At 50.1% G+C, this 26,910-nt stretch overlaps 12 protein-coding genes across 12 annotated transcripts; 8 read left to right on the forward strand and 4 right to left on the reverse strand.

Annotated features, from left to right (window-relative positions):
* Window positions 1-119: 119 nt before the first annotated feature.
* Window positions 120-1,632, forward strand: pex13 (peroxin PEX13; the record flags this gene model as incomplete). Its single annotated transcript, XM_056950456.1, has 2 exons — window positions 120-801; window positions 854-1,632. The coding sequence occupies 2 exons, from the start codon at window positions 120-122 to the stop codon at window positions 1,630-1,632; spliced, it is 1,461 nt and encodes a 486-aa protein (XP_056816371.1).
* A 1,675-nt stretch (window positions 1,633-3,307) lies between these two features.
* Window positions 3,308-4,697, reverse strand: N7506_001161 (Clr5 domain-containing protein; the record flags this gene model as incomplete). The annotated part of the gene is made up of 3 exons (XM_056950457.1): window positions 3,308-3,966; window positions 4,152-4,396; window positions 4,495-4,697. The coding sequence occupies 3 exons, from the start codon at window positions 4,695-4,697 to the stop codon at window positions 3,308-3,310; spliced, it is 1,107 nt and encodes a 368-aa protein (XP_056816372.1).
* A 2,005-nt stretch (window positions 4,698-6,702) lies between these two features.
* Window positions 6,703-6,942, reverse strand: N7506_001162 (uncharacterized protein; the record flags this gene model as incomplete). Its single annotated transcript, XM_056950458.1, has 1 exon — window positions 6,703-6,942. One exon carries the CDS (start codon window positions 6,940-6,942, stop codon window positions 6,703-6,705), a length of 240 nt encoding a protein of 79 aa, XP_056816373.1.
* Window positions 6,943-7,228: 286 nt separating this feature from the next.
* Window positions 7,229-8,852, reverse strand: N7506_001163 (beclin 1; the record flags this gene model as incomplete). The annotated part of the gene is made up of 2 exons (XM_056950459.1): window positions 7,229-8,721; window positions 8,768-8,852. The coding sequence occupies 2 exons, from the start codon at window positions 8,850-8,852 to the stop codon at window positions 7,229-7,231; spliced, it is 1,578 nt and encodes a 525-aa protein (XP_056816374.1).
* A 197-nt stretch (window positions 8,853-9,049) lies between these two features.
* N7506_001164 (Myb-like DNA-binding domain protein) lies at window positions 9,050-11,233 on the forward strand (the record flags this gene model as incomplete). Its single annotated transcript, XM_056950460.1, has 1 exon — window positions 9,050-11,233. The coding sequence occupies one exon, from the start codon at window positions 9,050-9,052 to the stop codon at window positions 11,231-11,233; it is 2,184 nt and encodes a 727-aa protein (XP_056816375.1).
* A 1,298-nt stretch (window positions 11,234-12,531) lies between these two features.
* Window positions 12,532-14,027, reverse strand: N7506_001165 (putative cysteine synthase; the record flags this gene model as incomplete). Its single annotated transcript, XM_056950461.1, has 5 exons — window positions 12,532-12,710; window positions 12,765-13,429; window positions 13,480-13,598; window positions 13,662-13,721; window positions 13,770-14,027. The coding sequence occupies 5 exons, from the start codon at window positions 14,025-14,027 to the stop codon at window positions 12,532-12,534; spliced, it is 1,281 nt and encodes a 426-aa protein (XP_056816376.1).
* Window positions 14,028-14,371: 344 nt separating this feature from the next.
* On the forward strand, window positions 14,372-15,959 carry N7506_001166 (class I SAM-dependent methyltransferase; the record flags this gene model as incomplete). The annotated part of the gene is made up of 3 exons (XM_056950462.1): window positions 14,372-14,669; window positions 14,726-15,696; window positions 15,750-15,959. 3 exons carry the CDS (start codon window positions 14,372-14,374, stop codon window positions 15,957-15,959), a joined length of 1,479 nt encoding a protein of 492 aa, XP_056816377.1.
* A 338-nt stretch (window positions 15,960-16,297) lies between these two features.
* N7506_001167 (class I SAM-dependent DNA methyltransferase) lies at window positions 16,298-17,332 on the forward strand (the record flags this gene model as incomplete). Its single annotated transcript, XM_056950463.1, has 4 exons — window positions 16,298-16,660; window positions 16,729-16,832; window positions 16,905-17,082; window positions 17,141-17,332. The coding sequence occupies 4 exons, from the start codon at window positions 16,298-16,300 to the stop codon at window positions 17,330-17,332; spliced, it is 837 nt and encodes a 278-aa protein (XP_056816378.1).
* Window positions 17,333-19,464: 2,132 nt separating this feature from the next.
* On the forward strand, window positions 19,465-20,925 carry N7506_001168 (FAD-binding oxidoreductase; the record flags this gene model as incomplete). The annotated part of the gene is made up of 2 exons (XM_056950464.1): window positions 19,465-19,884; window positions 19,936-20,925. The coding sequence occupies 2 exons, from the start codon at window positions 19,465-19,467 to the stop codon at window positions 20,923-20,925; spliced, it is 1,410 nt and encodes a 469-aa protein (XP_056816379.1).
* Window positions 20,926-21,432: 507 nt separating this feature from the next.
* N7506_001169 (GNAT family N-acetyltransferase) lies at window positions 21,433-21,968 on the forward strand (the record flags this gene model as incomplete). The annotated part of the gene is made up of 2 exons (XM_056950465.1): window positions 21,433-21,709; window positions 21,778-21,968. The coding sequence occupies 2 exons, from the start codon at window positions 21,433-21,435 to the stop codon at window positions 21,966-21,968; spliced, it is 468 nt and encodes a 155-aa protein (XP_056816380.1).
* Window positions 21,969-22,699: 731 nt separating this feature from the next.
* Window positions 22,700-24,288, forward strand: N7506_001170 (Alcohol acetyltransferase; the record flags this gene model as incomplete). The annotated part of the gene is made up of 2 exons (XM_056950466.1): window positions 22,700-22,775; window positions 22,841-24,288. The coding sequence occupies 2 exons, from the start codon at window positions 22,700-22,702 to the stop codon at window positions 24,286-24,288; spliced, it is 1,524 nt and encodes a 507-aa protein (XP_056816381.1).
* A 1,333-nt stretch (window positions 24,289-25,621) lies between these two features.
* On the forward strand, window positions 25,622-26,808 carry N7506_001171 (putative zinc-containing alcohol dehydrogenase; the record flags this gene model as incomplete). Its single annotated transcript, XM_056950467.1, has 3 exons — window positions 25,622-26,483; window positions 26,540-26,635; window positions 26,693-26,808. The coding sequence occupies 3 exons, from the start codon at window positions 25,622-25,624 to the stop codon at window positions 26,806-26,808; spliced, it is 1,074 nt and encodes a 357-aa protein (XP_056816382.1).
* Window positions 26,809-26,910: the final 102 nt, after the last annotated feature.

Consider the following 26,910-nt stretch of genomic DNA (forward strand, 5'->3'; position numbering starts at 1 on the left):
GGAAGGTTTCGTTTTCCGCCTCTCCGCTTTCCTTCTCACCCCGTCTCTCTCACAGCGTCTCTCACTCGATCTACGTCTACATCTAGTGTCTCAATGCAAGCTCGCTAATATCGTTATCCATGGCGACGCCTTCGCCTCCAAAACCCTGGGAAAGAGCAGGCGCAGCTGGTAAGTTGGGGGACCTCCGCTTGGTTCGGCCCCGACCGATGGGACGAAGCGGTCGATTCAGTTCTCCATCAAAGCATCCATCTGACTCAAAGTCTCTCGCAGGAAACGCACTATCATCAACAGCAGTCGCCGGTACCCCGGTTGCCTCGACCGCCATGACTACCACCAACCCCGCAACATCGGGTGGCGCCCCCGACCTCCCAGACCGCCCCAATACCCTCAACTCCGTGGTCAACAGCACCGCCTCAAACTACTCGCCCTACGGCGCCTCGCGACTCGGCACAAGCGCGTACGGAACTGGCATGGGAGGCTACGGCACCATGGGCGGTATGGGTAGTTATTCATCGCCGTACTCCCGCTTCGGCTCCATGGGCGGCATGGGCTCCATGTACGGTGGCGGCTATGGTGGCTACGGAGGTGGCATGTATGGAATGGGTGGCATGGGTGGTATGGGCGGCATGTACGGTGGTGGCATGCCGGGACAGGATCCCAATGACCCTAACAGTCTGACCAACTCGTTCGGTCAGAGCACCCAGGCCACCTTTCACATGATCGAAAGCATCGTGGGCGCCTTTGGAGGCTTTGCCCAGATGCTGGAGAGCACTTACATGGCCACCCACAGCTCATTCTTTGGTAAGTGCTTCGTCTTGCGGATGACTCGAACCCCTGCTAACCTGTCTTATAGCAATGGTCTCGGTCGCAGAACAGTTTGGAAACCTGCGCAACACCCTCGGCTCAGCCCTGGGAATCTTCACAATCATTCGGTGGTTCCGCACATTGATCGCCAAATTGACGGGCCGTCCTCCCCCGGCCGATGCCACATCTCTGACGCCCGCTGCCTTTGCTTCGTTCATGGGCCGATCGGGCCCCGTCACTCTTCCCGATGGCTCCCCCGCTCCCGCCAAGCCATCCAAGAAGCCCTTCTTCATGTTCTTGATCGCCCTATTCGGTCTCCCCTATCTGATGGGCAAGCTGATCAAGACAATGGCGCGCTCTCAAGAAGAAGAGGCCAAGCGTCGCCAGCAGCTCGTCGGTCCCAACGGCGAGCCCGGTGCCGCTGCCCTCGACCCAGCCAAGCTGGACTTCTGCCGCCTCCTCTACGACTACACACCCGAGACCCAAGAGTCCAACGGCATCGATCTGGCCGTCAAGAAGGGCGACATCGTCGCCGTCCTCAGCAAGTCTGACCCCATGGGCAATGCCTCCGAGTGGTGGCGCTGCCGTGCCCGCGACGGCCGTGTCGGATACCTTCCCGGTCCTTACTTGGAGACTATCCAGCGTCGTCCGACCCAAGCCATCACCGCAGGCACTGAACCTGCCAGCCGCACTTCTACGATGAACGGCGAGTCCGCAGGTCGCACACAGAGTCTGTCGGCTCTGAAGCCTGATCAAAAGCCCGAGATCAAGGGCAAGATCGGCGACATCTCTCCCGATAGTTTCCAGAAGAGCGCCTTCTACTCATGAGCGCATAGACTTGCCTGGTGCTTTGTTTTAATTTGCAGGAGTAGACGGGGGCTTCTTGATTTCATTGGCCAAAAGCTGTCCGAGCCTTCGCGCTCTATATATCCCGACACGCATGTCATTTGCAGGCCGTAATCGCGGTTGACGAATTCCTTCTCCCCTTCCACCGTCTCAAGCGACAGCCTGGGCTCTTCTCACCCTTTTCCTCTTTCTTCCATCTTCTTTTACTCTTTTTCTTCTCTTGGGCTTGGATTCAATTTAGCGACGGTCTTATTTTCTGTATCTAGTATTTATTGCAATGGTTATCCTCAATCCACGGATCCAATCAACGACCCACGTCATAGTAACCACCGTGTAACTCCAGCCCTAGAGGGCTATACGGAGCACTCCGTACTCCGTACTTCGTACTTCGCACTATCCTCACACTCCCGAGACACCACCGTATATCCACAGTGGGCCATGGAACCTCCCGCTCTACCCGGGCCCACTGCCCGACCAAGAAAAATCGATACATCGAATATCAAAATCCCAGTATGAAGCTCAATGCAGATATCCGATGTCATCTTAATTATGCAGCCTGCCGTACAAACCCGGTCCCCTGCAGCATTGAATTCCTGGTTTTCATTGATACGTGGCTAATGCCAAGTCCCCCCATCTGCCCAAAGTCTTTTCAAAAGTCCCAGCCTCAGCCTGACCTCGGGTGAACTGCAGAGAGCTGGAATCTGAAATCTGAAATCTGGAAGCTGCCTAGATTGGAACCGAGGGGTACGGAGTAGATGGTCTTGGAGATTATGCTTGCTTTGAAAGAGGTTAAATTGTTAAATTGGTAAATTGGTACGGAGCACATTTGGCCTGCAACCCGTGGACTACGACTATGGCTAAGGCTTGTGGATCCTTTGGTCCGGGTCGACGTCGAGGTCGAGGTTGAACCCTACGTCTACAATTTCTATATTTCTTAAAGGATAAGCTTAAGCTGGCTGTTTGCGGAGCTTCAGTACTTTGCTATCGGCAGTTGCTTTATCTCCCGGAGAATCTCTGATGCCGTGGGTTGCAGTGCCTTTTACTTCCCGGCGTTCCATCGAGCGATCCCGGAAAGTGAATATGAAGGTTGGCGTGGGGGCGACCGGAGTCTTGAAGAGTGCCGCATGATCGTGGGGGTATATTGGGGGGTCTGATTGCGAGTCTGGTGACGAGCCGAAACAAAGACCGGGGGAGGTTAAATCAAGCATGACGGGTGGGGGTGGAAGAGGTGTGTTTCGGAAGCTGGCGCAGATGGGTGAGACACGAATGAAACGTTCGGTGATTTGAGTATCGGGTGAGCGGAATAGACTGATCGATCGAAAGGTCGATGGTTGGCGTTAGGCGTGTTGTTCTCGGTGCTACCCATACAGAAAAAGTAGGATATACAACAGAGCGTGAACAAAGGAAGCAGAGGGGGGGAGGAAAAAAACATGGATCACCAATCTAAAATGCGAAGAAAAAACGCCCTTGCTATGAGTCGCGCCTATTTCTGGGGCAAAATGCGAACTCCAGACAGAAGAACCATGTACATAGAAAGACAAGAAGGGGGACCAAAGAAAGAAAAGAGATGGGGAAGGGGGAGGGAAAAAAAAAACATCATTAACGCTGGAGAGAACACAAGCATCAAAAAAGAAAATCAAATCATTCTCCATAGTAATCACATTCCCAATCCTTCATGGCGAGGATCCCCCTGAGTAGGATCATGTTCTCTCGCCCACTTCGACATCGACTGTGCCAGAGTATCATCCAGCCCACGCAGTCTATGTTGGAACGACTCGACAGTATTCCAATCAGGCGGGTGAACGTCACCATCCGCCGACGCATCCAGCTCCCTCTGTGTGTGCCCTGTATGCGCATGGGCATGTGCATGAGCATGATTAACATAAGCATGATGAGCATGAGCATGAGCGTGAGGATGCGGTTGCGGGACAGCATGCGAGATGGCATGGACCGTAGCATTAGCTTGGACTGGGTTTGGAAGAGGTTGAGCGTGAGAATGCGCATGAGCATGGGAATGGCCGCCATTCCCTAATGAGTGGTAGTTGTTGCGGTTAGAGTGCATGGCCAGAGGCATATTCGGGTCCTCGTCTATGATGAGGTCCGGGAGGCTTTCGAGGTGGTTTGGGTCTAGAGTGAGATAGCGACCATCAATATCAGGGATACGCATACTCATCGAACCCGTGGATTTACCGTAAGGATTGAGGGGGAAGGACGACATCTCGCGGGGCGAATGGATCTCTAGTGGGGAGATGGGTGTTGTCACGCTGTTTTCGTCTGCTGGTTCTGGGGTGTAGCAGGTCATGTCGGAGGGGGTTTCTGGATGGTGTTAGCATAAGGGTTATTGATACTTGGTGATGATGTGTGTGATGTGGGTAGCGAGGGGCATCGAGCATGGAAGCATGGAGCATATAGTATACATGCCCTATGCCCATATACTATGTAGTATCCATGGATATAATATCGGACATTATGCATGTATGGCGGGAGAGGCTGTCACTTACGGGGCTCAGGACTCTGGGGCTCAGTCTCCTGCTCCTTTCCTCGCGTGCTATCCCAAGAAGTGCCATAGCGACGCACGAAGCGGGCGATTCGCTTGGGGTCGACATTCTGGCCATTGACGCGGAAAGCCGTCTGTTTGCCTTGGGCGGCGCGCTTCTGCTGCTTGCGAAGCATCAAATGGACTTCCTTTGCCTTGATGTTTTTGCGAACATGCCATGCGGCGAGGCGATCTTTGTACTGCTTTTCTCTGATGGGATCTGGGTTAGGCGATGCGCAATAAGGTCTCTACAAGGAGAGAGAGAGAGAGAGAGAGAGGGAGAATGAAAGAAAAAAGGACAGCAGTACGATGCGAAGAACTTATAATCTCTTTCCATGATTCGTTTGACATCCCGAAGCTTCAACTGATCATTTCGGTAGAGCTGCTCAATAATTTCGCGATATTCGTGCCAATCATCGGATCGGCGGGGGCGGAAGACGGATTGAGCTTGAGGTTGCGGCGGCGGCGGGTGGGCATGAGTTGGCGGCGACAACGGTTGATAGGTATTCATGATTGAAGAAGAAAGAGGGAATATAGAGTTATGGACTCATATCATACTGGTCTCAAAGGTCAAAAGGTTGAGATAATATGCAAAACAGGTGCCCATAATAAGTTCCATTGAGGAATGCAAATCATATAAAATAATAAAATCAAATGCAAGTCCAATAAAAGCACTTCAATGCGCCCCCGAGGATATTACACCAAAACCGAAAATCCAATTAAATAAGAAGAGAGATCAGGGTCAAGAGAGGGGGCCAAGGAATCTCTCTCTTCTCTTTACGGCGACGTGCGCGCGGATGCACGACCCCCTGCTTCCCCGGCCAAATCAGCGTCGTTGCCGGGATCCATCGGGGGTGCAGGCAACTTGTCACTGTCATGATCGTCAACGGCCTACCAGTCTCTGCACGGGAGAATATTTCCGTTCGGTGCTGGTTCTTGTTGTGGTAGGAGTCTGTCTCATGCTTTTTTTGGGACTTTGGCCACTTTTATTTTGTTTTGTTTCTTTCTCTTTTTCTCTTTTTCTCTTTTGACGAGGTTTGGGGGGTTTGTTTTTTCTTGATTTATTGTTGTATTTTTTTTAGGGGTATGCTGGTCGTGTCTGAAATACGATTTCCATCTTTGTTTAAGCCTCGTTCTGATTGAACGTGCCCAAGTGGAGGTACTTTTGGCCCTACTGTACAGCCTAGACGAACTATTACATGCAGCGCACTGGCTGCAAATTGGATGCATTTTCCGCTGCCTGTTCCTCATTTCTCACCTGGACAGGAGTATTCAGATTTATTCTTCTCTCTCTCCAGGGTATATAAGTACTTATCACCACTGATAATTATTGATATCTTTCCATATCCCAGTAACGGCAGCACTAGCCTCGTCTAGTTCCAGTCGATCGAAACAAAAAAACCACCGGGAGCGGGCCGAAACTTCCTCTTTGTCTTCCCCGAGGCTAAAATCCCAGTTCCGTGGATCCTCCATTTATCTCCTACTGCTTTTGTATGTATTTATAGAGGGCATTCGTTATTTTATACATTTTCTGTCACTTTTATATCGTTTAGAGTAGGAGGGTAAGAGTACGTACTATTGATCCATGGATACAAGTACGGATGACACCTCAACGTGCCAGATCTCAAACGGCTGAGGCCCACGTATTCGATACTAGTACTCCGTACGGTAAGAGACGAGACACAGACCTCTCGAGTCATACGATGCAAGGTCCGTGCTACGTTTGACACAATTTTCTTGTCTTTTCTTGTCTTGTCTTTCCGAGTATTTCAATTATAATCCCTTTGATCTGGGCATATCCCGGCGAACTTCGCTATTCTTTCTTTTTTGCGCGACTGTTTCTTTTTCTTTTCTTTTCTTCTGGGTTTTTTTCCCTTTCTCTTTTCTCTCCCTCTTTTGTTCCTGTTTTTGGCCCCCATTCTGACCCCCCCCCGGTCCCCCCTTTTTGGATTTGAAGGTCGTGAGACTCGACGCAATGCCACTCTTATATACCACCCCACCGCTTTGGACGGTTGATATCGCAAGGGCTAGAACGGGATCCCAAACCTTGAAACTCAAGATCAACTGTCAGATGTAAACCTTGCAAGTTTAGGGGGATCTACCACCGGGGAGCAACCTGCTTAGTCCCCGAAAGGAAGGTACTCGTACATATGTACCGTTTTTCGCCGCATTACTAGGTACTTGGGGCGAAATAGGAGACGCAATGTACTCCGTGCTTAAACACTATAAAGAAAAAAAAAAAAAAAAAGAACAGTTCTCCTTAAATCGGGTACACGGACGCTAAACAACTAGTACCTCAACGGGTATGATCTGACAGTTCGGTGGAAAAAAGTGCGGGGTGTACTTTGTCCCGCTAAATTCCAATCCAGCCGCTCCAACCAGCATGCAGCAGAAAGAACCAACCTAGACCGGCCAAGCCTTGCGAAATTGGACTGTGCTGGGAAGGACAACGGCGCGTGGACTTTCGACCCGGAGATATCTGCCGGACTGCCTATTATAGGTCCACGGACCATCGTTCACCGGCTCGGATCGCATGCAGGTACTAGGACGAAGCGCAAAAGCCCGAGAGTCCCCAAATCGTGGCGGCGCAACGACACTGCATCCTCGGGAACGGCTTTGTTCCCCGTCGTGTTCTGGTTAGGTGAGATAGGAATCTGGAAGGACTTGGGAGAGGTCTGATTCCGGTCCACGCGCCAGTCCTGCACCCAGCCGATAGGGACCAGGGACTGTATTGGCTGGATGGAGAGTCGATCCATTTTGGTTGTGACTGGCGAATGAAAATTCGAGCTTAGATTGGTGCTTGAAACATTCGTCGCCCGCACGTCATCGTCATCGCCCCTTTGATCAGAGCTTATTGACAAAGTACGGTTTGATGCGCTGGTGCATGGAGTCGATCCTGCATTCGCTGGCTACATGACTGACATCTGGATCCTGCTGCAGCCTCACCTTTTCTTAATTAATAGTTGTTTCCTTTCCTTTTTTTCTTTTTTCTTTTTTCGGCCTTATTTTTTGGTTGGGCCGCTGACCTCTGGTATCTTTGTTTCAAGGGCGATTCCTGGGGCTGACCGTCGTCTGTCGGGCTTGTTCGGCGGCTGCGACGGCCGCAGCCGCGACAGCAGCTGAGTTGCTAGACCCTGTACTAGCTAGATTGCTAGCGTGCGCAAGGAGGAACTTGCAGCAAGTCAGCGTGTACTTGCAGGCTCGCGTCCACGTTTCATCGTTCTGATTGAAGCCCAGTTTGATGCTAGCATCGCCTATACGGTCTCGCTTGATCTCGTAGGGTAATTTGAGTCCCGGTGCTGTGGCGCCCGTCTGGCCCCGACGTGGCGATGCAACGGGTGCAGGGGTGTTCTCGACGAACTTTCCCAGCTGCCGCAGACATTCAAGAAACGCCACCATGCCTGCGTCAAAGCGCCGGTGGAGCCATGGAATGTTCAGCGGTAGATCGCCCGATGAGAATAGGTCTAGTTGGGTTGCTTTGGGCGCCGCTCCTTCGATGGGCTGGCCGGATGGCTGCACTGGATACTCAATCTTGTCGATCCGTGAGTTGGACCCTAAGGCCCTCAGGCGATACCCCTGGAAATGAAAACCGAGTTTCTCTGCCATCGTGGCCAGCAAAAGAGCTGTCTGTCCCCACGCCGCGTTGATCTCGGGCCAGTCAACAGAGGGATTGGCGAGGCGGCCCAGCCGGAGCCCATTGATAGTCCCGAAATAGCCATCGTGTCCAATGCAAAACGCGTCATTGTAAACATTTGTTCGCTGCAACCTCTCAAGTTGCTGGGAGTCGTGATCGTATCGCATATTAAGCGCATCGCGCTCATTTTGAAACTCGTTGAGCGTCAGTGAAAAGGCGTTACGCGACCGCCAGAAGCTCTCCTCGTCGGCATCAAGCTGGAGCGAGTCAATCTCCAAAGCTGCAATCTCCGCATCTAGAGCGTTCTTTTCCTTCTCTAGCGCCTGTAGCTCCGCGAAGGCGACCCGCTCCGCTTCGAGGCTTTCATTCAATGACTTCTCTGCGGCCTGTAGCTCCTCCGCGGTCGGGAGCGACCCATTCAGGCCACGTAGAAACGAGATGTATGCATCTCGCTCCTTCGTGGAGCCCGTCAAACGCTTCTGCAAGCCTTCAATCAGTAGCTCCGTACATTCCACGCAAATCGGGTGGTCAATGTCCGACCGCGCAGAGACAATTTCGAACAACCGGGTCATTCTCTCCACTTGATCCACGAAGGATCCATCCTCTTGACCGAGCTTTTGGACTTGTGTGCGATTCTGCTTTCCCCGAGTGGCCGAGGGGACATCGCTGGGCGGCGGCGCAACTTGCGATTCGGTCAGCATCACGAATGACATGTTCCCGCTATCGCCTCGTGAAACCGGGTTTGGCTGACTGCCACGAGGGGCAGGTATGGACCGTCTGTAAACGGGCGGAGTAGCATTTTTAGCGGCGTGTTTTGAGGCTCGGTCGTAGTGGTCGCGGTTTCCGGGATGTGATGACGGCGACGAGAGAGCTCCATCCGACAGCGTCCTTCCTGTAGAGTCTGGACCGATTTAGCTTGGGATCAAAGCAGAGTAAGGGGGACGAACTGGAGAGTAACTCGAAAGCTGCTGGATTTAGTGACTCTATTGAGCCATCAAGCTTGAGAGGCGTGCGGCACTTCTGGCAATACATTGTGGGGAGAGGAAAGTTGGAGAACTCGGGAACGTCATTTTGCTTTGTTTTGGATCCCGCATTTTTGCTCCCTCACATTTCCTGTGCCGTTTGATTATGTTCTACTGTTCAACTCTTCAAACATGATTCTTCTAAATACACCCTAAGTGTTTGGTCAACTCTTGTGGTCAACTCTTGAAGTTCACCCGGCTACAGCCATGCACAACCACGACAGCATGATCCTTCCTGCTCAGGACATTGAACCACCCGCCAAGCGACAGCGTCTCTCATCCACCCTCGGAGCTGAACACGCGACCGCAAACGCCTCAGAAGAAATCCCCGATGATTTTGATCTCCCAGCTGCGCGCGCACAGAATGACTCCAAACTCAAGTCTCTGTTTGAAGGGATTTTTGCGAAATACAGCCACGACTTCACTGATGTTGGTGACGAGATCGATTTGGAGACCGGGAACATAGTGGTGGACAATGGGCACTTGCTAGGCTTGCAAGAGGAAGGGGCTGACGGTGGTCAACCGCGATCGTGGCTCTTCCAGGCTGGTCTGGAAGAGCCGGAAGGGCCTGATACAGACCTTGACGAGGGCCAAGAAGAGGAAGAGAACGACGATGCAGAATGCGCTGGATCAGCTCCTGGTGATCTGATGCCGAATGTCTCAGCTCCATCGCCTCCAGTCCATGCGCCGCCGCCTGCTCAACCGCAGGGGGATGACGACGACTCGCTGGATTTTGTGTTTACTTTCAAGGCGTCTGGAGCTACAGGGCTCAGTCCAGTCACCAAAACGCAACATGTATCTCGTCCTACGAACTCCAACCATCATCCTACGAATTCCCTGAATCACCCCAGGACCGTCGATCCTGTCGCGGCTTCAAAGCCACAAGATCCCATCTGGGCGGTCCCTGATCTGCCCCAGTCCTTCGCAACGCCGACTACCCAAACCAGAAAGGTCAACGTGGAACTCATTCCATCTGCGAGATCTCCCTCTCCCCCTGGTAGCGGCTCTGTTTGGGCTGTCAGGGGACCCGGTCGGCCACGAACGGAATCAAAACCCAAGGTTACGCCGAGCCGGCGCAAGCCATCTGCGAAGCGCAAGTATCACTCGAGCCCTGTAGCCCGAGACTGGTCATTCGCATCAGTCCCTGATGGTAACGAGTCGGATGATCCTTTGCAAGACTATGAGCCATCCCCAACGCCATCGAAGATGCGCATTATTCGTGGAAAGCGCCAGGTGCCTACCAAATATCCGGGAACACCCTCCCGTTCAGCAGTAACTACTCCGTCCAAGGCGCAGGTCAACCATGAAAAATATCGGCGGCATTCTAGGGCTCCTACGCCTAACGCCCAGTCCACCCAACCCCATCTTGTCTCGCCAACAAAGTCTCCGCAAAAGGGGATTTATGTTGCTCAACCGAAATCAGTTGGTGACTTGGAGCAGTCCAACACAAACCCTTGTGAGGAGACCTCGCTTGAGATAGAAACGCAAGATGATCATACACTCGTTTCAACTTTTGCGGATCTTGAGGGTGACCGAGCCTGGGAAGAGGAAGCAAAGGCTCGGGAAAACAAATCACCGCAAAGAAGTCAACACGAGGACATCTTTGACTCTGCCCCCAGTGCTTCCATTGAGAGCGATAGGATAGAGGTAGACGAAAGGAAGTCTGCCCAAGGAAATGGACCGCCTAACACACAGTTCCAAGCTGATACAACGCTCGACTCTACATTGGGCCCCGAATCAACGCCAGTCGCCAGCACTAAAGTCCCATCCGCCGAGCCCCCACAAAATAGCCCGAGCAAAAGGCGAATCATGACACCCGACGAGGCTAGAATAATCCTGCGTGTGATGCACCAAGAAAACAAAAAAGCCATCGACGTAGTCAAATTAATGCCAACGCTCGACTACCAAACCGTTTGGCACTGGTACTTCAACCATTGGACCCGCCGCCTCGCACACCCGCCTCATCTTTCAACTCCCTGGTCACACTCTGAGCTGGCAACCTTCACTCGGCTGAGCAGCCAATCGGGTCTCTGTTGGGCTAAGATCCAACGTGAGTTTTCGGGTCGATCGCGGGCTGAAGTCGAATTCGAGCTACTTCGTGCTTTTGTCGATGGTCGAGCATCCTCTGCGGCAGAGCACCCGACGCACCGGCCGAGTCATCCGGCCAGCGAGCAGCTGTCGGATTCATCCCAAGAAGTCTGGGTGCAGGCAGAGGAGATGAAGATCGAGTCAGAATCTACCGATGGTGCCCTCCATTCGGTCGAGCGGGCTGATCAGTATGCGCACAGCGATAGTCCTCCTTCGCCATCGACCACTGAGGGGCGTCCGGGCAAGGCGGGGCACGTGGAGAATTCATATGTTTCCAATGCTCTGCTGGAGCTCTTCAAATAATACGTGCAGCCTGCGTATTCTTACGATGGTTCAAGGGTTGATCCCGGATGAAAACATCTTTATGCATTCCATGAAATACTATCTCCGCCACTCCGCATAAGCTAAATATATTCGTAATTTCGAAACTTTCGAAACCCACCGCGGCTGAGATAGTGGCGAGCTAAAAAGAGAAGAAAAAAAGTACCGCTTGTTCAACGGTGTCTCTCACCCCCTCTTCTGCTCAGGTGCGCCACACCTGGGCAATTCCAAAATGTGGTCATATATCTTACCCGAAGATCTTCACTATACACAAAACGTAGATTGTATGGCACGGTGGTAGACTCGACGGTGTCATTTAGACCCGTGTTCACCTGCATAGTGTAAGGATATGTAGGAGAACACCCGGGCACCGATGCGGAATGTCGTACCTGTCATATCGGGACTTTGGGATCTCCTTCTATAGGTCAGACATTCACTCCTGGTCATTTCACTTCAGCCTGCTCAGGTGCTCAGGTGGGAGTTGCCCATCAGAGAGTTGCGGTGGTACCTCGGCTGTTACCTGGCTCACGAATAAAGCAATCCATAGACAACCTCGATTGTACTCCCTTGCAATCACATCCATGGATGCATGCTTGTACAATTAGACCCCAGGGTGCACCTGGGAATATATCCAACCGAGGAAATATCAGCCCTGGATTGGATGAAGCTCTGGATACTTCGGAAACCCTTCTGGTCCGTTCCAATTTTGGATTATTGATTGGAGTTTCGCACTTACATGCACGACAGCTAACATCATATAGATGTACGGAGTATGTACCTTTCCATTTCTAGTTGCGTGGAGTCTAGGGTTCCACTCAGATATTGCTGACTGCGATGCATACATTTTGGACCCTCAGTCTTGTCATCCATGTAACAGTGAGACGAACATACAGTGATCTGAGGGATATGGATGTCATAACACTTGTGTATACCTTGGCAGTGACACGAATCACCAAATTCAGCACCGGGTATTGGGGTAAACCTGTTCTTGTCGATGTGCACCTGGTGGACCCTGGCGGAATATTACCGTAATTATGTCGAAAATGACATTGAAACGGGAAAAAGAAGTAGTAGAACTTTCATGGATATGGGAAGCCCCGAATAAGCACAGAGAGTTCTCGACCGCCGGAGTGGAATGTCGATAACAAAAGTCCTGCTGGTGATTCAAGGCCCCAGGTTGGCTGGAGATTGAGGTCATTACGGAGATCCTTCGGAATTTCGAAACGACGGCGACTTGATACGCAGGTGGTCTTTCCCCTTTATGTATTCATTTATACCAACTATTCGAAGTCTTCATCCCTAGCATTCATTACATCCTCGAGTTTTGTGTCTGTGGCCCCACCGACGTCTCCAGCCTTGGCCCAGAATCGAGACAGATGCCGTGACCCAGAGTCGGAAAGTACTGTGACGATTCTATGTCCAGGGCCCAGCCGCCTTGCTGTCTTGACAGCAGCAATGCCTGTAGTTTTCTGTCAGCTGGAGATGTCAGATATAGATGGGCGGAAAAACTCACAATTCACCGCACTGCTACTACCAATAAAGATGCCGTCCTTCTCAACAAGCCAGCGAGCCATAGCCAAAGCCTGGGAATCAGTCACGCGTACTGCGTCATCAACCAGCTCCTTGCCAGCCTCGAAATTAGCGGTAACACGGTTGATTCCGATTCCTTCAACAATTGTGTCAACTTGACGACGACGCCTCGTGCCCTCTCTCTCTTTCACGTCGAACATAACGCCATAAACCACACGATTGAACAATCCACTTCCTTGGGGATCAGCCAAGACAACTTCAAGCTTAGGCAACAAAGGCTTCAGGAACCGTGCCACGCCGGAAATCGTCCCGCCAGTCCCCGCCCCGGCCACGAAAGCATCGATCCGACCATCGCATTGAGCATACAGTTCCGGACCAGTACCATCATAATGCGCGCGCCAGTTAGCTTCGTTCTCGAACTGATCGGCGAAAAAGCCGCGGCCACGAGTCATGCTCTCATCGGTGGGAAGATCGTCTTCTGACGTGGGCTCAAGTCCGGAAGAGGCTGTGTGCGTCTTTGCCAGTGCCCGAGCGCGATTGACAAAGTTGTCTTTCTCAACGATTGGTGCCGGTGGTACCCGGTCCACAATGGCTCCGAGCTTGAGAAGCAGATTGGACTTTTCTATTGCCTGGTCTGAAGGGAGGCAACTGGGTTGCATGCATTAGTGAGTTGTTATTTTGTGGGGGCGGTGGCGTACATATGGGCCAGGTAGCCCTTTGCGCGGGCAAGTGTTGCTAGTGATATACCAGTTGATCCAGATGTTCCTTCGTAGATGGTATCGCCTGCATGGGGCGTTAGGATACCTTGTTCTTCGGCCTAGGCTTGATTAGTAGCTGGACCGACGTATGATGTGTTTGAGTCTTTCGGGTATCAACGCACAATCTGGATCATGCTCAATGCTACTCGGTCTTTTGAACTCTGGCCAGCTCCATTGAGAAACTAGAGACAATGTTAGACATGGCCTTGCTAGTATGTCAGCGTATGTACCTCTGCTTTACCGAGTATTTCACATCCGGTTTCATCTGATAGCGACTTTATCCGGAAGAGAGGCGTGTTTCCGATACATCCTTCAATTCCTTCAACAATAGCTGGCGGACCGGCTCGGGCTTCCAGGTCCTTTGTCCGTGATGGTTGCTCTTTCGATGTTTCTTCACATTTTGGACGTGATAGCTCCTGATATGTGAGAGCCAAGCATACACCAGCCACAAAGGCAGTTCCTATATAAGCCGTTGAGTGGTCCGGCATTGTGATTAGGAGTCGTCGACGTTGACGTGATGCACCCTGACGGAACAGAGATATAAAGCACGGACCACCCAAGGTTGCGTGAGAATGAGAGGTTCAATTGGCATTCGACTCCACGGATATATCAATTCAATCAATTTGAAGACAAAGATCAATAAAAAATGGCCCGCTCGCTCGAAGTAATATTAGTTGGGAATCATATGAAACGATCATAATTAAATACCTTGGAAACGAGCTCAAATTGGAGCACCTTTCGGCCTCAGGCATGATTTCCGGCCTCAGGCCCGCATTGCAGTTTCTCCGTTCTTCTTCCCCGGAGCAACCTCGAGCTTAGCTGTTTAGCAACGATGGACTCTCCGGCTCTCACCCAGCTGTTCCGACAGCTCTTCCGCCATCCAGCATGTCAATCAATACGCCGACCACCGTCTTTACTCTCTCGGCCCCAGTCCCGCTCATTCCTCACTCGGCGCGGACCCGTAAAGCGCAAACAGCAAGATGATGTCCAGATGTGGACAAAACGGGGAGACTACCCCAAAGATATCGACGAGGAATATCGGAAATATCCCACTGTGACCGCGAAAGAACTGCGAAACCGCCGCGAACGACCGCGCCAGGTCAAGATGCTCACACGCGAGTTTATCGATGGTGAGTGTCGCGAACCTATGATTGACTTTGACACATTCTGACTCTGCGTGATACAGACAGCCTTTACAACCCGCACTATGGGTATTTCTCTAAACACGCGACAATTTTCAGCCCGGGCGAACCGTTCCAATTCAACTCCATCGAAGATGGTCCAGCATTCCACAAACTTCTTGGAGATCGATACACCGAATTTGAAGACAAGCTCGACGCTACCAATCCAGACATTGCGCGTCAATTGTGGCATACACCCACGGAGCTGTTCCGACCATACTACGGAGAAACCATCGCGCGATACCTGGTGTCGAACTACAAGCTTACGCTGTACCCCTACCATGACCTGATCATCTACGAGATGGGTGCAGGAAACGGCACAATGATGTTGAACATCCTGGATTTCATCCGCGACACCGACCATGAGGTGTACCAGCGCACCAAATTCAAGATCATTGAAATCTCGCCCGCCTTAGCCGATCTGCAGTTCAAGAACTTGACCGACAAACTCACCGCGAAGGGTCACCGTGACCGAGTCGAAATTGTCAACCGATCAATCTTTGACTGGGACACATATGTGCATTCTCCATGCTTCTTCCTTGCTCTTGAGGTGTTTGATAACTTCGGCCATGACACCATCCGCTACCAGAACGGCACCGAAGCCCCACAGCAGGGAGGTGTACTGATCGATGCAGAGGGCGAGTTCCACGAGTACTTCAACAACCAGCTTGATCCAGTCGCTGCTCGCTTCATGCGTGTGCGACAGGCCGCTGCCCGCAGACCTTTCCCAAGCCCTCTCGGCCCTCCCCTACTCCGAGGTCTTCGCTCTGCGGCTCCTTTCCAGAAGGAGTACACTCTGCCTGAGTACATCCCCACTCGACTGATGCAATTCTTCGACGTTTTGAATCAGTATTTCCCGGCACACCGTTTGATCTCCAGTGATTTCAGCTCTTTGCCTGATGCTGTTCCTGGAATCAACGCACCGGTCGTGCAGACCCGGTACCAGCGGACCACTGTGCCCGTGACCACACCTTTCGTAAGTGGTCAGACTTTGCATCACTCGAAATATTTGCTAACAAGTGCCCCCAGGTTCACCAAGGATACTTTGATATCTTCTTCCCCACGGACTTCAACGTCGTTGAAGACATGTACCGAGCTATCACAGGAAAGTTGACACAAGTCACCAGCCATGAAGAGTTCGTGCACCGCTGGGCATACATTGAGGACACGGAAACCCGAAGTGGAGAAAACCCGCTGCTGAGCTGGTATAAGAATGCTAGCATGTTGATGACCGTGTAAATTAGTGTCTCAATACCTTGAAAATATCGTGCCCCGAGAGCTCTTGCTGCCCGGGGCGGTGTGTGCCTCGGAGGAAATACGAGTCATCAGTGCCAAGATCTTGCAAAACACGATCCTCGTATTGCTTCAACCCACAATCCATTCAATTGCGACTCCAACATTCATACATCCATTGGACCGATAGAGAAAAATAGTCACTCTCTCGGCAAGCGGGCTTGATTGTTCATCTTAGCTTGGTCGCCTACTTACTTTCCTTTCTCCTATCCCACGCGTGTCCCTGTGCCAGATCCATATCATCTTTTTCTGCTGTAGCTTTCCTCCCATTTTGAGTCATCAAGATGGTTTCTTCTCAAGCCCCGCTTGCCTCTTGGGAGACCTTTGCACCCTCTTGGGACAAAGGAATGGGTGATGAGGGTAACGATTATTTCCGTTTCTTGGAGCTTCCTATACTCGAAAAGCTCGTGGACAAATCTCAGGGATCCCGCGCGCTAGATCTTGCAACAGGGAATGGTCTTGTAGCACGCTGGTTAGCTGAGAAGTCCGATTATGTCATTGCAACCGACGGCGCTGTCGCTATGATCGAATATGCCAAGGCGCGAACAGAGACCACTCAGCATGCGGACAAGATATCATTCCATCACCTTGATGTCACGAGCGAGTTGTCTTGGAATGCCTTCATGGCGATGGAGCCATACTACACTGTTAGTTCACACCCAACGACCGACGAGCATGAATCGAATTGCACGAAATTTTCTGATGCGCCCAGTAGGATAACGGGTTCGATGTCATCACTATGAACATGGCTCTTATGGATATCGAAGATCTATATCCGTTGGCGAGGTCATTGAAACTCTTACTAAAGCAAACAGGCTGGTGAGTACTGACATCTGTCCCTGTTTTCTCTGGAGGATCGAATGCCAATGCAATATGCTCTTTTCTTTCTAGTTTCGTCGCTACAATGCTTCACCCACTGTTCTTCACATCTGGAGCAGCTCGCCAGATATCGATACGCGAGGATCCGAATACCGGTCAGCGTATCGTCGATCGCTCTCTAGTAATGAGCAAATATTCAAGCGCTTCCTCTGCTAGGCAATTGGTACTGGAGGGAGAAACCGGATCACCAGTATGGAATAACACCTTTCAATCCTCACACAAGACAATCTCTAACCAATGGGCTATAGTACATGTTCTACCGACCTCTATGCCAGCTTTTTGCGCCCTTCTTCAAGGCGGGCCTCGCAGTGGATGCAATTGAGGAGACCAACTTTGACGAGAGCTTCCACGATCCCACCCGTGAACACTCCTCTAAGAACTTTACCGAGTTTCCTAAGATCCTGGGGTTTAGAATGAGGCCTCTCCCCGAGTTGAGATAACAGATAGTATTGTTACATTCGGTTCCTTTGCTCTTCATACAAGGTTGATTTCGTACAAAGTACTGCCGCATGATATAAGTGGGGGCTCGTGTCGTCGCGCTAGGTATGGTCCAAAAATAACAAAATGCCAGACCGTGGCAAAGTCGAATAGGTCATAGCCACCTAGAACCTTTTGCGGCCAATTGTTTTTGGGTGGTGTCGGGCATCTAGACCCCTACAAAATCTGTCTGTACGGAGTTTGCGGGAAATGGTAATGTGACACCTCTGCTGCCTTGGGAAGAACAGTGGTACTCCGTACTAGAAAATTAAGACATCAGCATCATCCATGAGATGAAAAGAAACAGAGGAAGAAATCCATATGCCATCCATGGATGATCATATTAGCGGTTGTCAATTTCGACTCTTCTGAGAATAGCTTCTTCCAAATGAAGCCCTCACCGATTTCCTTTGGCGCCAGGTGCTTCCAATGTCCACACCGGAATGGGAACGTTCGATCGTGATTTGTGGGGCATGGCTAGATCATTCACTGGTACTCCGCATTCTGTACCGTGCTCTGGTTATGATGACATATTAACAGTGGACAATGTGAGGAAGCTAATTGTCATTTGAACTGTCATTACTCGAATGTATCTTCCAGGCATCAAAACGCCTCGAGTAAGTTGGCTGTATTGCTGTGGGGCAGTGTGGGACAATGTGGGGATAATGAACGGTAATACCAATACGGAGTACAGGCCAAACCCAATGGATATTGCGTATCAAAATGACAGAACAAGATTCCCAGACCTAGGGAGCTCCAACAGTTAGCCCAGAATCTTGGATAGATCGTTGTTTATAAGTGAGAGCCATGACCGGAGGCTCTGGTTTGACGGCATCTTAAACAAATTGGCAAAGTGGATTAAAAATGGTGCGCAGATCGGAAAAAGCCATATCGCTTTCGCCTCTTCCGCGGATTAAAAACCTCTTTGGGATATTGTACTTATCGATCGACATAGCTTGGGCCTTTCTTTGGAAGCCTGTAAATACATGGTTGAGCTTTTACCAACCGATGGTGTGACTATCGCGGCTGAGTGATCGGGATTTCTCGCAAACCCTGAGTTCCCACTTTGGGGGAGGTGGCTGAGAGTCGGACCACGTTTAAGCTAAGCTTTTCAACCACAGGCGTCATCAGGTTGCCTTTGCCCTGGCCCGTATAAAATAAAACGTGGAAAGCTTAGCTTGGTATGTCTATGGATAACTCCTGGACAGTGCTGTACAACATGATGTATTCAACATAAGTTCGCTTTGCCCTTATCTCCTCCCACAACCATAACCTCATTGCAATGTACTGACTCTCCTACTTCTTCATCTCAATTCATCACTACATCTATGAGCGTATTTCCCAACAGTTTTCCTGTCCATACTTCATTCAGATGATCCCCCCCGTCGGCTGATATGGAGGGACCTCGCACTTGCGAGGCAAATCAAGAACGGTACAATCGACTCCTCCAATATGTTATCAAAATCTCATTGTTGAAACATACAGGTCTTTTATAGCTGCCTCGAGACGCAAAGACCGCAGTCTAGCCGTTCGTCTAAGATCAGCCCACAAAGCCTCATGTCTTCACAAGCGCCGCACTGGCAAAAATATCCGCATCAGCCGGGAGATTGTTGAGGCAGAAGCCATTTATGAGGAAGTGGACGAGCGCTACCAGGAAATACTAATCGAGGCTTCCCTTTGTTAAATGAATCGAAGGTACAGGAAGAGAGAAATGTAAGACTTTTTTGTAGCAGAGGTACTTTAATCTATTCTTGCCGGATCAAATGATTGGGGATAATATGAAAAATTGCTTTCACTCCTGTCAGCGCCTTGGTCAATGATCTGTCTCCAACTTCAAGGCTTCGTATGACAGAAAGGCGCATATTGGCTTAGACTCAGCCTTGCTTTGAAATCAACCAGAGCCCTCAGCCCTGGATGAACTAGTGCAGTTTTTCGGCCTCGCCCAAACCCCGCCGGAGTTGCAGGACCCCCGAGACCGAATGTAAGGCTTATATAAGATCAGCCAAGCAAGCCAGTCTATTTAATGGTGAACATGATGCCAGGCTCTGTTTAGTCGGATTCAGTGATTTTATTTCCAATCGCAAATTTTGGCAACATGAGTGATCTTGCTAGTTTGACAAACGAGGCGACGATAGTCAATTCCACTGCTTCCCCCTCTCATTCTATCTCAAGGTGGTCTGACAAGGGAATCAATGGACACCCTGCACTTGTCACTGTTCCAGAATCGGAACAGGATATTCTAGCTGCTATAAGCTACGCTCGGGAAAATGCGCTTCAGGTTCTACCAGCTGGCGGCGGTCATGGCTCATTTGTTGAAATAGGATCCAAGACTTTGTACCTTGATTTGAAATATTTCAATCAAATCAAAGTCAACGAGGCTGCTCAAACAGCCAGAGTGGGAGGTGGTGTTGTTACAGGAGATTTAATCAAAACCCTCACTGATAAAGGCTTCTATACCACGTGGACCAACAGTGATGCAGTTGGTGTTGTCAGTAGTATTCTGGGCGGAGGCAACGTAAGTAACTCCATGAGAGCGAAGAGTCAACAAGCTAACTGGATAATACAGCCGACCATGTGCGGGCTGCACGGAATGATGATTGATCAAGTACTCTCTGTCCGCCTGATTACCGCCAATGGAAGAATTCTGGAACTCAGCTCTTCCTCGATTGGTGATGAGCTCGCCTTGTTTCATGCGATTTGTGGAGCAGGCTTTGGCCTCGGAGTCATTGCATCCTTGGAATTGAAAGTTTTCCCGATCGAAAACCTTCGCTTGTCCATGGGATGTGTCTGGGTCCGCAAGCTCATATTTCCCGCGTCGGAGATTGAGGTAGCAGTCGATGTCTTTGATAGGCTCCAGCCTCCAAGCTCGGAAATGGTCATATCGCTGGTCTTCGCAAGAGCACCGCCCACGGCCCCCAACCCAGGTGCGGCCATGATCGTTCTAACAGCCACCTATTACGGTCCACATGACGAGGCACAAGCGGCCTTGCCGATCGTGTTTGAAAAAGAGATCGTAGCCAAAGCTATCATCGCCGCTACGGCACCGACGCCACTTTCAAAGATGAACGAGCCGCTTTCCCACTTTGACGTGCACGGCGGGTTCAAAGATATTCAGTCTGCTGCGATGAAGAAAATTCATCCTAAGAGTATTATGGACGCCTTCAACAAATGGCTTGATTTCACCACGCAGTACCAAGATGCAAAGCGCACCACCTTGGTTTTTAGCAGTTTCAACACACGAAAGCAAATCGAGATCAGCGAGACCCAAGGAGGCAAATCTCGATACTTCGATCATCGCGAAAGAGGTTTCCAGGCACTGATCATCAGCTGGTCCACCACGAAAAGCACCGAGCTAGCTGCGACCAATTTTGCAAAAGAGATGAAGAGCTTGTGTCGACAAGAAAGTGTTGCTTTAGAGCCCCCAAGATCCCTTGTGAACAACATGACCCCTGACACCAAACTAGAAGAATTCTTTTCAAAAGAGAGGATTGAAGAATACAAGAGAATAGTTGGGGTTTGGGATCCTCTGGGCATTTTCTGGAGACCGTGGGCTTAGAGCTGATTTGAATATCTCTAGATGATTAATAGAAGCATTTTGGACGTAAGTCCAAGGTAACCAAAGGCATTAGGTCCTCAGGTCGGTCCACAATTAATTTAGAACCTTGGAACCAGCGGCTTCGACCAGACCACAAGAACCAATTGAAATAGGGGTCTTGCTGGCGACCATCTGCGGTAAATCGGGATTGCTTTCTAAGTATACCAGAGTTGTGATGTCGGCAACAAAATATAATGGGCAGTCCGATCACTTGGTGAAGGGCTAATGCCGGGTGATTGGTCCTCACCACCGATACATTCAAATCGCCGAATGATCCTTCGATTGACCAATCCCCAACGGCAGTTCTACCTACTCCCCTCACTAATCTTTTGTCAGTGGTATAAATATTCCTATCTGATCAATAGACTCCGCATGTTACCCTTCAGTCGCCAAAGTAATCTCACAATCCACCCAGGCAAATTTCGGTTGAGTCATCATATCCACTCGCCAAAAGCTCGACTGTCGAAAATGGCTTTCCCAGAGCAATTTAGTATCACAAAGCTCGATCGAAATGACTTTGATGAATGGGCCGCTTTATTCCGAGGTTATATCAACTTCTATGAGACTTCCATTACCGATGACCAGTATCGAAAGACCTTCGAGCGGATTTTGGATTCCAAATCTGATCTAGATGCTTTGGTCATGCGACAGCAGGGAGAATCGGGAAACAGCAAAATAATTGCGCTTGCCCATTTCTTCCCCGAACAGACTCCCTGGAGCGAGAAGAAGATTATGCTTTTGAATGGTAGGCTTCCTTCTGGTCTGTGGTAAAATCCTCGTGAAGGTGGATTGCTTATTGTGATTCCTCGATAGACCTTTTCGTTGATCCTGAATTGAGAGGAAAAGGCCAAGGTCGCAGAATGATTCAAGCCGTTGCGGATATTGCGAAAGAGACGGGCTGCCTGCGTCTTCAGTGGCTGACAAGGCACGACAATCTGAATGCTCGTCGGCTGTATGATACGATGGCTGATTGTCAGTTTGTGCAATATCGCATGGGCATGTGATGTTCCCTGTGGGGACATGTGGGACACGTTAGAACTAGCAATGGGAAGATTCGACGGGAAACAATCGATGCCTCGGGCGGCAGAAGCAGACTAGACCTATGAATTTCCTCCCTTCAAATAGGACAGAAGAACATGAATGAATCGCATTGTCATCATGCATTATGGGAGAGCTAAGGGGAGAAGGAGGGAGAAGAAGAGAAGAAGGTCTAAATCTATGAGTATTTGGCTGCGGTGAGCCTGATCAATCTGGCAGTCACGCGCTGCGACACCCTTCTCTCTCCAGGGCTTCTTCTTTCTTAACCCAGTCAATTTTCACCAGTCAAATATATCTTTACCGTTGCATATGCATTCATTTGAGGCTTTATCTGCACGGCACCTCCTATTACAATATTGGGGAGGTCCCAGCCCCACGATTTCTATCCGAAAAGGACGTCAGTCATCTTTCATCCACTCCAGGGCTGTCGTGGGGACTAGGCATCACTTCCAAAAATGGCTTTCAGCAAGAATAGACCTCGGAAGTAGGAAGGTTTCAGCTAGTCATACACAGCCAATCAGACCAGATACCGTTGAACCGACCGGCCCATCGAGCATCCTGACAGTAAGCACTAGCGTTGACGGGAGTTTTCGCGACGGTTTTCCAAGATTCGCGGCTCCAATATATAACGCAACGTCAGTGAATTATTCCGTGAACTCAATGGACTCGGAGTTTCTCCAGCAATCCACTGGCTGAAATGGCGACTGAAAGGAACAGACACAGTGGGCTGCCAGCAGACTTCGAGTTTGACTTCATACACACACAACCAGCTGGTAAAGTCAAGCTCAAGACAATTTTTGGCACCTTCGGAACTGGAAAGACTGACACCCCTTTGAAGATCGATACCAGCGACAATTCAGCCTTCTAAATCGATTCGGCCTTCAATCAAATATAATCATCGCGGCAGCATACACAAATGTTGAAGCCAAGAATACGGTGCTTTCTAAAGAAGTGGTTTACCCGGCCTTTCGACGGGTTATACGGCAATACCCAGAGCTTGCTATGATATATTTTGACGGTCCATCTGAGACAAAGAAATCGAATCATCGGTGCTGGTCTGGTTTCTTGCGCAGTGTCAACCTTGAGGATCATGTGAAGTTCCTCGAAATCTCCGAAGATGAAAAGGAAATTGATATGACTGGTCTGATCGAGCAATACCACCGGGTCTGGTTTGATCAATCAGCGCGACCACCTTGGCAATTTGTCGTGATCAACGGGAGACAAACTTTGCTCGTATTTGACCACTACCTAACAGACGGGCGTGGGGCTACTCTCATCCTAGATAGCCTCCTTGAAGCACTGAATTGCCCGGCCCGAGACGAAGACAGTTCATCTATTGTCCATCTGACTTCGATGCCAAAAGGGTTCCCTGAGGTAGATCCAGTCGAACTGTTGGGGAAAAAACCATCCGTGTTATTGGCCATCCTGACTTATTTGCGCTTTTTGTGTATTTCCCTCTTTTACAGGGGGACTGATCTTTTCTTTCACGACGCAAACTACAAGGAACGGAAGTTTTCGTTCGATGATCCGAGAAAAGAAGATAATGCAGTGATCACCAAGCTTGATACTCTTCGCCTGGACGCTCAGACAATGAGCAAATGCCTCAGTGCATGCCGCGAACATCAAACCTCATTTACAAGCCTTCTACACACGCTCATCAAGGTTAGTCTGGCAACGGACTTCTACCCAAAAGCCAAGTTCAGCCATTCCGAGACCGTTATCGATGTCCGGCCTTACCTGCCTACTCAGGACCGAGGAAGAATCATAAGCACTGCCGTCTCAATGATATCGAGTTTTGACTGGATTTCAAAGTTTCGTCGAGCAGGCCAGAGCCCAGATGAAACAGGCAACTCCATCGTGAACGCCGAGCTAATATGGGACTTATCGCAAAAGCATAAAGCACATATCTTGAACGACCTGAAACACAAAATGTCATGGATGCAAGCCTGGCTCACCATCCGCATGATTGGAGAAGACGAGGAAGACTATGTTACTACTCTTTTGCCCGGTTATAAGCTTCTCCAAAACAACGCGTTTGCAGTATCTAATTTGGGCGCTTTCCCCTCTACCCATTCGAGGTCCCATGGACCGTGGGCTATTTCGAGCATGGAATTTTCGGCCGGCGCCATTAAAGCTGGCATAGGTCCTGATCTGACCTTCAATACCATTGGTGTCCAAGATTCTGCCACAGTCATCCATGTCAGTCATGAAGAGGGCAGCCTCCCAGAAGAATTCGTCGGTACTCTTCTTGACCAGATACAGAAACGGATGATGGCAATCATCTAGATCTAGCGATACGAAGACTTCGCTCTGCGATCGGAAATCCCGTGTGATACTTTTTGTGCCATCCCAGCATTGCGGCAGAAATGCAATCTTCCAATCAAGGCCGTACTCATCCGTTGAAACCAAAGCGACTTCCGACTCTCGAAGAAGCAAGAAACGCTGCGAAATGGTAGATTCAGACCGCCAAAGCAAAAAGACCAAGCAGGGAAAAGAAAGGATGGAGAGAGAGAGAGAAGAAGCTCTCGATCTACGCTCTTCATCTACCTGCGAGAAGCATGACAAGCCAGGCAGCCATGGGCTCCGATACACAGCAGTCTCGAGTTTCTGATCGGGAATTTAAAGTGTCTCGGCCATGGTTGCCCGTTGGCTGGTATGACGTAACTTTAGCCTTATCCACAAGGCACACATGCCCGACTGAAATCGTCGGTCAATAGTTGATCCGGTGAAATTAACCTGGGCGGGCGAGGGGTTCAACCAATGTGCTTATCAGACCCTTCCCCATTCCAATCTCTGTCGCTTTTCCCGATCCAGAAGTGGGCACTCCGTGACAACAGCGTTAGGACACTCAGCAATTGATTTTCATCAAATCAGCCGTCACAGGCGAACTGCTAGACTCTGAGCACCCCGGCAATCAAGACTAACGGGCGACCTATTACTCCGTACTCCGTACGGAGTATACGCTGGGCATTTGACTGGTTTCACATCCCCGCCGGGTCCAGCACATCTAGCCTACGGAGTATATTCTCGTGACATGCCCATGTCAGTGGATTGCAGGGGAGCCAGAGTGGGGTACCGATAGCAAACAAAATAAGGTACGGAGTACGCCGTAATTTTAGATGGAATACGGAGTATACGATCCACAGAAGCGCTTCGGCAAAAAACACCTCTTACCAATGCAGTTACATGCATGCAGGGGTGGTGCTCAGCTGTCACTTTCTTCCAGTAGATTCTTTCAAAACACCATGACAGCTAGCCTCGTTGGCTTTGTTTAGACATCTTCGACTTTTGCAGATCTGCTTGATCGGTTAAAAACTCCCTTCTGCAAGATTACTTGTCACCAACCTTGCAACTAGTCAATCACTTGCATAATGTCTGAGTGGAAGTCCTTTTCAGCGTACAAAATTTATCATGTCCACGGGTATTCATGGATGTCTCTGGCCTTTTGTCAGGGCTCAGCTGGACAATTTTGTGAGAAGTATATAAACAGACCTCTGAGCATTGGCTTTTTCATTTTTCTTGCCCTGCATACTGTAACTCCAGATCTCCTCAAGCCTTGGAAGTTTTGAGCATTGACCTCGGGACTGGTTGGATACCTATTCTCAGCACACCCAACAACATGAAAGCCATTGTTTACACCGGAGGAAGCGACATCTCGATCGAGGTTCATCCAAAGCCAGTGATCTTGGAAGCGACCGACGCTATTGTCCGAGTCCTCCACACGACCATCTGCGGAACAGACTTGCACATTCTACAAGGACATGTGCCAACTTGCACACCAGGTAGAATTCTTGGTCATGAAGGAGTTGGGGTTATTGAAACCCTTGGTGCCGATGTCACGAATTTCACTGTCGGCCAGGTGGTGGTCATCTCGTGCATAACCAGCTGTGGCGCCTGCTATTACTGCGACCGGAAGATGCCATCTCAATGTGAGACTGGAGGATGGATTCTTGGAAATAAGATTGATGGGACACAAGCGGAGTATGTTCGCATTCCTCATGCATCATTCTCACTGCACGTGCTTCCGGAAAGTATCGACCAGAAGGTCGCGGTCACCCTATCTGATACTGTTCCAACTTCATACGAATGTGGAATCTTGAACGGCAGCATTCAGCCAGGCTCCACTGTGGCGATTATAGGAACAGGTCCGATCGGACTGATGATTCTTCAGATGGCGAAGAAGCTGTACAGTCCTTCAATGACAGCGGTGATCGGAAGGGGTCACTCAAGACTCAATACAGCAACATCCATGGGTGCTGATCACGCGTTCAGTGTTCTTGATGGACAAGAAGTTGCAATCTCATCCGCTTTATCAGCCACCAAGGAGCGAGGATTTGATGTGGTCATCGAGGCGGTGGGAACACCTGAGTCTTTCGAACTTTCGCAAGCACTAGTAGGCCCTGGTGGAACCATAGCCAGTCTGGGTGTCTTCGGGCAGTCGTGCGAGTTGCACCTGGAGAAGCTTTGGAATCGCAATATCTGTACGCCTGCTACAACCCTACTGTGAGGTTATTGATAACTGATAAACTCTGGATAGGCTTGAGAACTCGCCTCATTGACGCAGTCAGTACTCCAGATCTACTCAAGATGGTCGAGACTGGGGGCATCGAACCTCAATTTTTGATCTCGCATAGTACGTATCAGAGACCTTGGAAGTCTGTTTTGCTGGACTATGCTGACTGCTATATAGAATTCACGTTCGATGAAGTTCAGAAGGCATATGAAGCTTTCGAGGCACCTTCCAAGCATGGCACCCTCAAAGTAGTATTGACAATGCCAGGGATAGTGACAAATGGTTCTTCATAGCCACCTCACTCTGTTGTTTCTCCTCATCACCTATGAATTCTTCCTGGTTGGGCGTCACACGAGTATCACAGTAAGACGATTGAGGATGAAGGGCTCATAGTA

The sequence above is a fragment of the Penicillium brevicompactum genome (genome assembly GCF_028827555.1).
Source record: "Penicillium brevicompactum strain IBT 35665 chromosome Unknown utg000001l_segment0_segment0, whole genome shotgun sequence".
Taxonomy (NCBI): Eukaryota; Fungi; Ascomycota; class Eurotiomycetes; order Eurotiales; family Aspergillaceae; genus Penicillium; species Penicillium brevicompactum.